The 14,596-nt window shown below is 36.0% G+C and overlaps 1 protein-coding gene across 3 annotated transcripts in view; it reads left to right on the plus strand.

Annotated features, from left to right (window-relative positions):
* AFF3 (AF4/FMR2 family member 3) overlaps nucleotides 1-14,596 on the plus strand; it is a 566,812-nt gene that overhangs the window by 384,379 nt on the left and 167,837 nt on the right. For all 3 annotated transcript variants that reach the window (XM_042981179.1, XM_042981181.1, XM_042981180.1), the window contains exon 9: nucleotides 10,312-10,363. In XM_042981179.1, coding sequence (XP_042837113.1) covers nucleotides 10,312-10,363 — 52 coding nt within the window. The remainder of the gene's footprint in view (nucleotides 1-10,311; nucleotides 10,364-14,596) is intronic.

The raw sequence follows: 14,596 nt of genomic DNA on the forward strand, positions 1-14,596 counted from the left end.
AAAAAATGAGTGGGCCAAGAGAACAAATTAGAAGACCTCAAGATAAATGACCTTAGAATGCATGAAGATATCATGCCCTCTTCCAGAGATAGGCAGGCTGCAATATCTAAGAAGGAATTTCTTATTGAAACCAGTGTCCAATAAAACATACAGGCTTTATCGTCAAAGAGAGAATGTTATTGTTTCATGGAGTAGTGTTTTAGTTCTCTTCTTTGGCATGAAGTAATTGGTGTTAGTATCTTCTTGAGCATTAAAAATGCATAACCCGGGGCACCTGGGTGGCTCAGTTGGTTAAATGTCCAACTTCGGCTCAGGTCATGATCTCACGGTCTGTGAGTTCGAGCCCCACGTCGGGCTCTGTGCTGACAGCTCGGAGCCTGGAGCCTGCTCCGGAGTCTGTGTCTCCCTCTCTTTCTGCCCCTCCCCCACTCATACTCTGTCTCTCTCTCTTTTTCTCAAAAATAAATAAAACATTAAAAAAATTTTTTTAATAAAAAATTTGTCCATGTCATGAAAGCACACTCACAAAGACTGGGCATTGTTAGTCTCAAAACCAGCCAGTCAGCTAAGAGCACCCCTTGCCAATTACAAAGCTATGTTTGAACATGAAAATCACTCTGAGCTAGTAAATGCATCTTTGGAACTGAGGCTCACCTACTGAGCGTCTGTGAGACAGAAGGCTTGAGGAGAAAAGACATCCAGACAAATGTGTTAGGAAGCCCGGACTTTTAATGCACAGCTAGAGAAAGGTCAGGGAAGGGGAATGATGGCATAATGACACAAAGGCAATATCACTTAATTATCCCACCCTCTTTTGGGATTTGCTGTGAGCACAAGCACTGGTGAAGTGGCGAAAGGCCAAGGGACTTGAAATCTGAAGAAGACTATAAATTCACTGGTAAGAAAAGAAATTAGAAGAAATGCCTGATTAAGTCCTTCATGAGATGTGCAGTATCAGCATCATATGCCTTATGAACATACTAAAAAACATGCTAGAGTATACAGAAGAGTTGCCATTACTTTCCTCACTGTTTCTTTCCATTTGAACTTAAACAGTTCACAGTAAAGAGAACATAATCGATGAATGAATGTACTTTCTCTGAGCTTAGAGTTTTTGACATAAAGAACAAAGGAAATAGCTGTTGAGTCTCTTCTATGTTCCAGTGCCTTGATGTGTTATTTCACTTAATCCTAACCATAGCCATATAAGGTAGGCGTTACCATCCCCATTTTACACATGATGAAAATGAGATTTTGAAGACAATAACTAACCCAGGATCACATGGCTAAATGAAAAATGACTGCCAGGATTTGTATTCCAGGATCTCTACCCCAAAGACAACAGACTGTATTTCACTACCTTGACTCCTGTCATTTCACAGTGGATTTGAATTCTTGTCCAAGAACTATATACTTTGACTTTGTATGCATCTGGAATATTTTTATGGCATGTCATAAATCCTCATGCTTATACTACAGTTTAGATTATGTAAAGCAGACCCCATCTTGTATGAAATGTGAAGTGACACCTGCCTTGTGTGGTATACTCTCTGGCATTTCGTTGTCTAGGGAAATTTGTGATTGACTTCCTCTTTTCTTGGGATAGGGAGATTTTTTTTCCCAACTAATCCCCCAAAAGCCAAGTACATCTATAAAAAGGTAATACCACTATTTAAAAATCTGAGCTTTTTCTATAGATTATGGCATATTTAAAACTTTAGGAGAGCTGATGCCACCAGTAGTTCCAGTGCTGTGTTTTATTTTTGGTTTGGAATCATTATTGTTTGGAGTATTTCTGGAATTCTGACTCCAGTAAATAGGTAGAAAATAGAAGAAAAAAAAAACTGAACTTCAGAGACACCAAACACAAATATGTATGTGTGGATTGACGGACTAAGCATCACCACTTTAGGTCAGTGCTTTTTTCCTTTTTTTTTAAGCTTTTTTTTAATGTTTATTTTTGAGAGAGACAGAGAGAGACAGAGAGAGAGGGACAGAGAGAGGGAGACCTAGTATCTGAAGCAGGGTCTAGGCTCTGAACTATCAGCACGGAGCCTGACATGGGGCTTGAATCCATGAATAGTGAGATCATGACCTGAACCGAAGTTAGATGCTTAACCGACTGAGCCACCCAGGCGCCCCAGGTCAATGCTTTTTTCTTTTTGAAATTAGCAAAAGTATGTATGTCGATACTAAAGGGAAAGAGTGTGTGAATTAAACAGAAATTCTTTTAATCCAAATCTTTTAAAAGATGGATACTCTAGTCATTTTGTTGAAGTACTGATTAATTTAATATTATAAAATATAAGCTTTTTAAGCATTGAGAAACTTAAATATTAAAATAGATGATATATGTCTGTGTTTTTTAAAAGTTATGAGAGTGTCCTGTTCAAGAGGAAGACTACGCATAAGCACCTCTTCCCCTTTCTTTAGAATCCCCATTTAACTAACCAAAAGCTATAGTAATGGAAATAAATCCATAATAGCACTGAGAACACAAGGGGATGCAATCAACAAACCAGACGTTCTGTTGAGTTTCTGGAAAACAGAAGCAGAAAGGACTATACTGTTTGATTATCCTGGCAGGGAAGATCATGAAAGAAAAAGAAAGAAAGGAAAATGATGGAAAAAACAGGAACAAGTTCTAATAGTGGTGGGAACTATCCTAGGGAGCTCTAGGAGAGACTCCATATTGCCACTTATTCCCAAGAAAGAATAGATAGGCATGGATTGTGAGCAAGATAGGAAGACCTGGGTCATTCTTCTACCAATTACCTCAACCCCCATCCTAACTGTTTTCTTATACAGAGCATCCAGTCTGGTTTTTCTCCCCCAAAAATCCAAAAGACAAAAAAAAAATAGTTACATTTACTAAGAAAATGAAGAGCTGACCCGAAGTTCCACTTAATGACTGGAACTTTAATAAGAGAGAAGCAGAACAGATTCTGAGATGACACCAGACCTTAAAAATAGACATGTATGGTTGGCAAAAGAAGAGTCAAGTTTGCTGAAGATGGAAACAAAAAATACTAATACTCAGACTGAAGTACTTCCTACTTTTGTTGGAGTGTAGGGTTAGGGCTCCCAGCTTGCCTGAGGCCTCTCTTCTGAACCCTAAATAAAGCCTTTGAGTCACCAAACCCTATCCACTTACAAAGAGTTCTAAATCAGCCCTTCCCTCCAAGGCAAAGGAGTGTTAGGAAAAGAGATCAGTGTACCAGTACAGGAAATTCACACCATTTACCTTCATTAACCAACCCATTTTCATTCAAAAATGTGAATATATAACCAAGGAGAATCAAAGAGAAGGAATAGCCCTAAGGGAAATCAATATATTAATTCAAAGAACAGAAGAAAAAAATTGCAAGTATCATTACAGTCTTCAGAAAAAAATTGAAATTATTTGTATTAAATATAAAGGGAACAGAATGGCATGAAAAAGAAGTCATTAGAGAATAAACGAGCACTTGAGAATTTAAATATGGCCAATAAAACTTAAAAAATTAAAATAAATACCTGAAGTCTGGAATCTAGAATGTAAGGTTGAAAACATTTTCTTTTTCTGGATATTAAGCAAAAGACAGAAGGAAATACAAAAGGAAGGTAAGATACATGGAAGATCAATCAGGGAGGAAAGGTCAAAATCCAACTAATAGGGATACCAGAAAGAGAAAAGAAAGAAAATGGAAAAGAAGAAGAAGAATAAAAATAGAATTCTAAAAGAAATGAAAAACTCACTATCAAAACAACTCATAAACAAGAAAATAAGAGACTATAAACAAAAGCAATGAACAACAGATGGCAGAGAATTAGACCTGCAAAGACTTGAGAGATTGGAATTACCAAGCCCAAAATACAAAACAAGAGTGCTTACTTTAATTTCAATAAATAAAAGAGAAGATTGAAAATGTGGTAAAGAAAGAGAAGATTTGAAGACATACTAATCAGAACCTCTATAATTGAGAAAATAAAAATAGAAAATAAGAATTCCTTAGGCTTAACAGCAGACGATTGGACATCACTGAAGAAAAAAGTAATGAATTGCAAAATTGGACTTAAGCAATTATCTAGAATGCAGCCTAGAGAAATGGAAAATACAAAATGGAAGTTAAGAAACATGAGGGACAGGGGCACCCAGGTGATTCAGTTGGTTGAGTGTCTGACTTGGTTTTGGCTCAAGTCATGGTCCAAGGGTCGTGGGATTGAGCCACATGTCAGGCTCTGCACTGAGTGTGGAGCCTGCTTAAGATTCTCTCTCTTCCTTTGCCCCTGTCCCCAGCTCTTGCACTTTCTCTGTCCTCCCCCTTGCGCCTGCTGCCAAAAAAAAAAGTAAAAGAAAAGAACATAAGGGATAAAGTGAGAGGTCTAATGTATATTCAACTAGAATTCCAGAAGGAGCTAAGGGAACAGAGTAAATATTAAAGGAGAAAGCAGCTGAAAATTTTCCAGAATTGAAAGACACTACCACACAGATTGAAAGAACTCAATGAATATTAAACAGGATAAATAAAAAGAGGTCCACACTAGACACATTATAGTTAAACTGAAAATCACAAAGATAAAAAAGTCTTAAAATACCCTTTAATATCTTCAGAAAAGCAACAATTAGACTTCCAGTTGACTTCTCAATGGTAGCAATAGGATCCAGCAGACAGCAAATTTATAACTTCACTTTTGTGTATGTGGAAAACGACAAGTTGATTCTCAAATGTATGTGATATAACAAAGGGCTAAGAATAGCTCAGACACCCTGAAGAAGAACAAGGTTGGAGCCTGGCCTTACTAGTATTAAAAATAAGTACATATTTTTTAGCTAAGTAATGAAGATAGTAATAGACAAATTGATCAATGAAACAGAAGACCCAGAAACAGATCCACAAATGTGTGAAAACTAGATTTATTACAGAGCTGATAATGTAGACCAATGGAGAAAGAATGGGCTTCTAAATAAATAGTACCAGAATAATTGATTATCTATAGGGATAAAAAATGAAATTAATATACCACACCATATACAAAAACTTTTCCAGGTATTTTTTAAAGACCTAAATGTTAATATTAAAATTCTATACTTTCAAAAGATAATATAGAACATCTTTATGATATATTTATTAAAATAAAAAAGATATCAAATAAAGGAAAATGTTGATAAATTCATGTACATTAATATTGAGAACTTATAATCATCCAAAGATACCAGAAAAGGAGTAGAAAGACTCCCACTGGGAGAAATTATTTAAGGAGAGTCTCTGTGTGTGCATGTATATATGTGACAGGAGATTTGTATCAAGAAAATAGTTATTTTCTTCTATGAATTAAAAAAAACAATACTACAAAAAATTTTTAAGGGTTTAAAGAGAATGTCACAGAGAGCAAGCACAATATATCTCCTCATTGGTACTCAGATATGCAAACACCACAATGAAATTACATTTTACATTATTATGTTAGAAAAACCTTTTAAATCTTAACTATAAGTTAATTTGGAAACCAGTTTAAGATTCTCCAGTAAAGTTAAGAATATATAAGCCCCACGTCTCAGAACTCCTAACACATGCACAAAGAAGGAGGTTCATGAATGTGTGTAATGACATCATTCTAATGAAAAAAACTTAAATGTCCATCAAGAGTCAAATGAGTAAGGAAATGATGGTAGATTCTTATTAGGGGTTGCTGCACCACAGTGAGAATGATCAACACCACAATACATCATGATGGCTGACTCTCAAAATCATAATGTTGGGTGACAGAAGGAAGTCTCAGAAGAATGCATACAGTATGATTCCATTTACATAAAATTTAAAATCAGACAAAACTGAAGAATATTTTATTTGCTAATGAATACATGGATGGTAAAAGCTATTAAGAAAAGAAAAGGAATGATTAACACAAGATTCCATTTCCAGATAGCTGGTGGGGATGGCAGAAATAGAAGGTTTCTGGGTTATTTCTTGGTAATACCCACTTCCTGGCCTGGAAGATGTTTTCAAAGTTAACTCATTTTAATTTTTAAAACTTCATGTGTACACTTTCATATACATATACATTTTATGTACATTAAATGCATACCCTATTGAACATTTTTTTAAGGAAAAGTATAGCCTTTACTTGAGACAGATTAACATGTGGCATGATGAAATGTAAGAATGGGAATACATTTGACTGAAATGCCAGGAACACTTGCCTTCATTTGGGTTTATGACATTCCTTTCTGTACACATCCAGTCTTCTTGGTTCTTTAGTGACTAATATTTAATCATTATAATATTATAAATCCTATTATTCATTGGTTTGTAATTTTTCTAATTGGCCTATAGGCAATTCCAAAAATTAAATTATTAATTAAATTAATATTAATGAGGGTGACTCATTAATAATTACTGAACAGAATATAAATATTTTAAATCTTGGCTATGTAGAAGGAAATGTATAGCTGTGCAGAGTTGTGTACAGTGGAGAGAGGGAAGGCAGGAGGGAAGAATAGATGAATGAATTTCCACATTTCACATAGTATACAGGAAAAGATACTGTCAATAGTTGATTAATCAAGAAATAGAAGGTTAAACTTAAGGTTATAAATACCCAGTAGAGGCACTAAAAGTAGTAATAGACTAGTAAGAATTGTAAGCAGAGATGGTAGTATATTAAGTACCTTAAGTCTCATCTTTGATAACAGAAATCGTTACACAGTCTAAAGTCATTACATCTAGAAACAAGTATATCACTGAGCATAGTTGTTGAAGGGCTAACATAACTAAAAACAAAAGCTAGCAAAGTCAACACTGCAAACATGGATTACTTTCATTTTAAAGAAAAGTCATAGGGGTGCCTGGGTGGCTCAGGTCCTGATCTCATGGTTCTTGGGTTGGAGCCCCATGTCAGACTCTGCACTACCAGCATGGAGATTCTTGGGATTCTTGCTCTCTCCTCTCTCTCTGCCCCTCCCCTGCTCGTGCTTTCTCTCTCTCTCTCAAAATAAATAAAATAAACTTCAAAAAAAAAAAAGAAAAAGAAAAGTTATAGTATAGCAACTTCCCTCTGCAGCAGAATACAGCTTAACGCAGGTGTATTTTTATTCCCTTTCAACAGTCTGTAGTCCACCTTGTAGCACTGTTGATGGAGAGTGCATACTCCAGGAGTGCAGTCATGTTCTGTGTTTAAAGAGCATGAATTAGGTATTATTTATCTTTATGCTTGCTAGAGTGCCCAGCATTTAAGTCCTCAGTGCATTTATTGGATTAAAAGTGTAGCTACTGTCATTTTTTTTTAAGTGGCCTATTGGGGCCATCAAGCTGTTTCATACCTCAAACTGTATATTCATCTCAGTGGTGAGTGTACCTTTCTCCTCTTCCTCCACTACTGTAACAGGGATTCTGTATTCATGACAGGTCATGAGACAGAAGACCTATATGAAGCATGTAGTATATGTTTAAGTACTGTGGAAGGCTCAAGTAGACAAATATGGAGCATCAAACTGAAAGTATGCATATAATATACATATATACATACCTATGCGTTTACATGTGTATGTAGATATATATATCCTATGGCTCATTTTTTGTGCCCTCTTCCTCTCTGTAATTATATTTCCACATGCAAAATAACCACACTGCTCCTGAGCCATTCTTTTATGTCCAGTTTCTTAATGATCAATACAGAGACCAGTGTGGTATCTATCATGAAAACAGCTGAAATAACCAGGGTGACCCCAAAAAGTCTTCTTTGGTGGCTGCAGGGAAACATCTGAGCATCCAACTAAGAATTTTTTTGTCAAGAGTTTTCTAGTATACATTTATTATTTTCCCTTGGGTCCTGAAAAAGAGACTATGATTCTTAATGGCTTATGTACTTAAACATTTCAAGTTAACTTCAGAAATTGCATCACCTAAAATTTCAAGATGTTGAGAATTTTATGTCTTATTCTTTGTGAATGACAAACACAGCTTTAATCCCTGTCTTCTCCATTCTGAGCTTACTTTTCCCCCAGAAAGATTAATTCATTATCAGCACCAAAGTCAGAGAACACTCTCTCTAGGACCATCTATAAATGCCCTGTTTGGCCCCATTGTATCCTTCCTATTCTGTTTTTCCCTATTGCCACAACATAAGTGCTGCTAAGAGCAGAGATCATCAGCTGCAGCTTTGTCCCTGAGCTGATCCAGCCCACAATTCCTGCAGCCCCCAGATCCCATGTGCACTAAGGCCTGTACCCTATCAGCCTGCAGTTTATCTGACAGCATTGTTGCTCAAGGTAAAACATACTTATTCAAACATCCAAATAATTGTCTCTGTTTATATTATTGATTTTCTGGGTTTTTGACAGAAGTTGTTTAGCAATGTTTACTATTGCCTGCTGCTCCTGAACCTGCTGTTTTACATTCTTGATTAAGATTTTATGTGGGGTTATTACCAGTGGCTATAAACTCAGGAAAGTAACCAATTTTCCCAAATTAAAGGGGAAAATATATCAATATGTTTCAGAAATTAAACCTCCATTTAGTTTTGTCTTACATAATGCAGGTGTTACAGCTCTTATTTTGGCATTCTGGCAGGAAGCATGGTTACTTAGTGGAAAAATGATCCTGGAAAGAACTAAATTAGGTTATTTTCCAGCACTAGAACCAGTTGATGAGGACTTACATGTCTCCTATATAAGTACACCACAGACTGGCCTGGAAGACAAAAATATAGTATCAAACTATGAGCTTGAAAGCAAGTTTGTCTATTTGCTGCCTCTACTTTTATTTCAAAATGGATTCCTTTGTACTGGGGCTTTGTCTAATCAGTGTTTGTTATCAAGGCACCTAAATCAATTTTGTGGCTTTTTAACAAAGTGACTGTCCCTCATGGTTTTTCTGGCACTGTGTAGACATATTAACAGAGTTATATCTGAGATAGATGTGTGAACTATATATGTAACTGTGCCTTTTTTCCCTCACAACTCTTTAATTTTCTATTAAAAAGAGGAGAAATTGTAAAGTTTCCTTTTTTTAAGTTTATTTTGAGAGAGAGAGAAAACCGGTGGGTGGGGTTGGGGGGGGTGCAGGACAGAGAATGGACAGAGGATCCAAAGCAGGCTCTGTGCTGATGGTACAGAGCCCAACACAGGGCTTGAACTCATGAACCGTGAGATCATGACTTGAGCCAAAGTCAGACACCTAGCTGACTGAGCCACCCAGGATCCCCTGTAAAATTTACTTTGAGTTCAGTTTGGGTGATATCTTTGGAATGTGTTCATCATGAAAATAAGTTAAACATAATTACATCATGTTAATCATGTAATCATTCCTGAGACTAGGTGACCACAAGCTAATGTCACCTGCTGACAAGGGAGGCTCATCTAGTGCCATTGGCCTGAGGTTCTACAAGATGTTTAGGCCTGACTTGAAAGGGCAAAGCAAAAGCAAGTGGCCGCCATCAAGCCCATTTCTTACAACCCACAACCTTTTCTAGGCTTTACTCAACTGTTAGCACCACACAATCATCATAACTCTAGCCGACTCACACTTGCAAGTCATGACCCTCCCCCTTCCTTCCCCTAGCCTCAAGGAAATAAACAGAAGCACCTTACAAAATAAGGATGCATGGTTCAAACCCTCAATGGCCAAGGATCAAAGAATTACATTATGTCTATTGCTAGAAGAAATTGCCATTTAAAACTACTAAAAGTGAACTGGTTCCAGACTCCCTTAATTAAAACCTATTAAGTGTTTGATGACCACAAACCACAGAAACATTTCTTTAGCTAGACTTTCAAATGGTCTGGAAGGATTTCTGGTTTATACCTTATTCTGCATTAATTCAGGGGTCCCCAAAAGCTTCTGCCAGGACTTTCAGTGGGTATACATCTTGGGGATCTTGTAATCTATCAGTGTTCTGTACAGTGCTCTCCTCCACCTTCTTGTGGAACCTGACCTGCTTGTATTAGCAAAAGGGATCAAAGGTCAAAATGCCTTGCATGTTAGAATGCTAATGAAGTTTATTTCCTTAAATTGTCTGTAAAATGAAATGGAAGGAAACAGGTTCCATCTGTAAGATATTCATCTTTTGGCAGGGTCTCCACTCTGAACCTCTGGTTGTTTGCAAACAGCTCCTAGTACCTACTCACAGATCCATGCCTGGGCAATTGTAATACATAGAAGAAATTACTTGACAATCCGGTTCTCAGACAATAAAAAGATGTTTTAAAAGCCTCCTGCTGCACATTTTGAAAGATTTTTAATAGGAGCATTGAAATATATTTAATCTCTCTTAAATCTTAAAGACTGTAACACTCACATGTTGACATTTTTTGTCTGCTTCCTTTTTAAGAGAAAGGTGATGCTGAGCCAGAGAGTCCTGACAATGGCACATCGAATACATCGTAAGTCTCTTTCCTGTTTCTATCCAGATAATATGTCTGTAGTATGAAACAGTGCAAATATCACGTAAGAGTAATAATAATAATGGAAGGAAGCCTGTGGTTCTCTTTCTCATGATGATGTCTTTCAATGCTTTTGGATGCGGACACATTTTGAGGTCTTTCTTATGCTTTAGCACAGTAAGAGTAATCTTAAAAATGTAAATACTCCTCCTGATAAAATAGAAATGTAGTAAGATTTCAGGGTGTGTGTTATTGGGGAGAAAGGAGACAAACCCTTTAGAATTTGGTTGGAGATTTTCAGCCCTGTCCTAAATAACTGTGTGACTTTTCACATATACTGGGAGGTATTCTGTCATACACACGATGAAGTACCAATCAATGTCATTTTTAAAAGCCTGCCATCTCCAACCTCACCTTGGAATTGTGTGAAAAATACGATGATGAATATCTCTGGAATCTCAAATTTGTCATGTTTTTGAATTTACAAACGCAATTTTAAAAACATAAGAAAAGGCACTTAGAAAGCATGTGTTTCTCACTCTATTTTTTGTCTTTTTCCTCTCAGTACTCAAAGAATCCAAGTGTATTTTTAATGATTAATTTGATACCAAATTTATATCCCAAAGTTTAAATAAAATAATTCACGAGCTAGCAAATTACTTTAGCTTCACAGGAATCAGTCACAGGTTGGCTCCTTAAGAATCTTTATTTTTATTACTCTGAGGGGCAAGATAAGTTTTCTTATTATGAGACAGCTTTGTGAATTTATCTATGTGTGAGCCAGTGCTCATATTGCTCAGCATCTAAAATGCTATTCATTAGATACCACACCTAATGATACAATATTATTGAATGTCTTATTTTGTCCAAGATCTGTTTCTCATTCTAGGAAGATCCTTTGGTGTGTATCAGAGGGCTATATATTTCACAAAAGATATAATTACATGTTTGTCTTTCTTAAAATATTGTCCTAAAAATTCTAAATAGTTCTACTGTCATGATTTCTGATGATATAATGAATGTGACTAGTCTTAAGTGGTTCAAATAGTACTAATTTTTAAATTTTTGTGCTGCAAAATATAATGGGAAAAGGGTTTTAATGCCATCTGGAGGCATTCTAGAGAACTGAAAAGGGTAGAATCATTTCAAAATTTGGTTCTTTTGAGTAACATTTGAAACTGGATAAGAATCAATATACTAGACTATAAGCTGTTTGGGAATAAGTTCTATGATTTTATAAAAATGCGTATTGTAGAAACAACAATTTTTCAAATTCTCATTAACAAAATGGTTTTAAAAACAAAGGAACATATAAAGTATGTTGAAGAACTGCTAACATCCCACATTTAATTTTACAAATTTTAAAATCACATTTAATACACATCCTAGTTTTGTTAATGCAGTTTGATGTACTATTAGTTCTTCTTCTCTTATGCTTTCTAAAAAGCTTATTCTCTATAAAAAATTGGTTTCCTTATGTTAGTTTCTTATTAAAATAAATATGTTGTTTGAGGAATTCTTTTAAACCCTCTGGAGATGCCAGAATGGTAAAAACTTGAAGTATCATCCCACATTCATCATCTACCTCACATCTGCCTCTTGAACTAGAAGTAGCAAAATAAAGTCTTAGGTTGAAAGGGTTTTTCTTTAAAAAGTGGAGAATTCTGAACTTGAACCCTCTAACTAGTTCTCTCATAATTTGGCAAGAGGAAGAACATATTATGAACAAAGAGCAATGACTCAGGATGCCTGAGATTTGTGTAGCATTTTATATTTTCTGTGCAGTACCTTATTTGAGTTTTACTTAGGTAGACGGGTAGGGCAGGAGCAATATCCTTATTTTATAATACAAGAAATCTAGGATCAGGAAAGTCATTTGAATTAAGTTAAAAAAATTAAGACACAGATCAGTTATTTTGCTTTTTTGCCCATTTACCAAACTGAGGGGTGAGTAGATCAAAGGAGACAAAGGAAAGCCTTGAGTCAGAATCAAGTTGAAAAACTGTGATCAGATTATTTGTTAAAATAATAAAACTAATACATTAGTTTTATTTTGCTAAGGCTGCCATAACACAGTACCGCAAACTGGGTTCCTTAAACAACAGTAATTTTTTGTCTCATAGTTCTGCAGGCTGGAAGTCTAAGATCAGTCAGTAGGATTGGTTTCTTCTGTGAAGGAGGGATCTGCTGTCCCAGCCTTTGTTTTACAGATGACCATATTCCCCCTGTGTTTCTTCACATAGTCTTCCTTCTGTGTATGTCTCTGATCCAAATTTCTCCTTTTATAAAAATACCAGTTATATTGGATTAGGGCCCACCCTAATGGTTTCGTGTTTACTTTATTACCCCTATAAAGACCCTGTCTCCATATAAGGTTACACTATGAAGTATTGGAGTCCAGGACTTCAACATGAGAATTTTGTGGGGAAACAGTTCAACCCATAACATTAAGGCTCAGAACAACTAGAAGGATACAGAAGTCAGGTCAGGAGAATGGGGAATGTATAGATGCCAGGATATTAAGTAAGGTGTAAGAACCCAAGTAAAACAGACCAGCAGTGATGAGTTCCTTTGTTGCTGAAGGGGTGAAGAAGCAAAGCAAAGCAAAGTGTAGATAACGTACACACAAAAACATGAGGAAAGATACCTCTTTAACATCCATGGTTTAATGGGACAAACTCAGCTTCAGTAATGCTTATACATTCATCTGTCTGTATAATTCAGTGACCCTGTAATGAAGCTATTATATGAGTTTAAATTATAGCATTTAATTGGGAGTGTCCCCACAGGGAGCTCATTTCCTAAAGAAGCATCTTTCCTCCTCAGCCTCTTTTAAAGCAAGAGATCAGCATTATTTACAATGGCCAAGACATGGAAACAAACCAAGTGATCGCTAATGGATGAACTGATAAAGAAAATGTGATGTACATACACACACACACATATACACACACAATAGAATATTATTTGACCATAAAAAATGAAGGAAATCCTGCCATTTTCAACAACAGGGATGGACCTTGAAGGCATTACGCCAAGCGAAATAAGTCAGACAAAGACAAATGCCATATGATCTCAGTATATATGCGGAATCCTAAAAAAAAAAAAAAAAAAACAGATTTGTGGTTGCCAGAGATAGGAACCAGGGGAGTGAGGGATGAGCAAAATAGGGGAAGGTGGTTAAAACCTACAAATTTCCAGTTGTAAAATAAGTCCTGGGGATACAATGTACACCTTGACGACTATAGTTGATAGTACTCTATTGTATATTTGAAAGTTGCTAAAAGAATAGTTCTTAGAAGTTCTCAAACCAAGAAAACAAATTATAACTATGTGTGGTTGTGGATGTTAACTAGACATTGTGGTAATCATTTCACAGTATATACATATAGTTGACCCCTGAACAACATAGGTTTGTAATGCACAGATCTGCTTATATGTGGGTTTTTTTCAATAAATACAGTACTGTAAATGTAATTTTTCTTCCTTATGACTTTCCCAATAACATTTTCTTTTTTCTAGCTTACTTTATTGTACCAATACAGTATATAAATCATATAACATACAATATATGTGTTACTTGACTGTTTATGCTATCAGTATGGCTTCCAATCACCAGTACACTATTAGTTAAGTTTTGGGGGAGTCAAAAGTTATACATGGATTTTTGACTGCCTGTGGGTTGGGGCATCAACCACATTTTTCAAGGGTCAACGGTATGTCAAATCATTATGCTGTACACCTTAAACTAATACATGAATGAATAAAAGCAGGAGATTAATCATAAGTTTTAGATAGTCATTGCTTGGTAGGACAGAATAGTCTGGATAATACATGAGGATTCCCTCAGGATGTATTATTTAATGATCCTATGAGTATTCATAAAGATGAAAGGTATAATTTATTCTTAACACACACACACACCATAAGTTAAAATTTCTGTGAGAGAAATTTATGTCAATAATTGGGGCGCCTTGGTGGCTCAGTTAAGCATTTGACTTTGGCTCAGATCATGATCTCACAGTTGGTGGGTTTGAGCCCCACGTCAGGCTCTGTGTTGACAGCTCAGAGCCTGGAGCCTGCTTCAGATTCTGTCTCCCTCTGTGCCCCTCCCCTGCTCATGCTCTGTCTCTGTCTCTCTCTCAAAAATGAATAAACATTTTAAAATTTTAAGTTATATCAGTAATGGAAGAGATTATATTGGATTACCTCTCCTGTGGATAACTGTTATAA

This window comes from Panthera tigris, chromosome A3 (assembly GCF_018350195.1).
Source record: "Panthera tigris isolate Pti1 chromosome A3, P.tigris_Pti1_mat1.1, whole genome shotgun sequence".
NCBI lineage: Eukaryota > Metazoa > Chordata > Mammalia > Carnivora > Felidae > Panthera > Panthera tigris.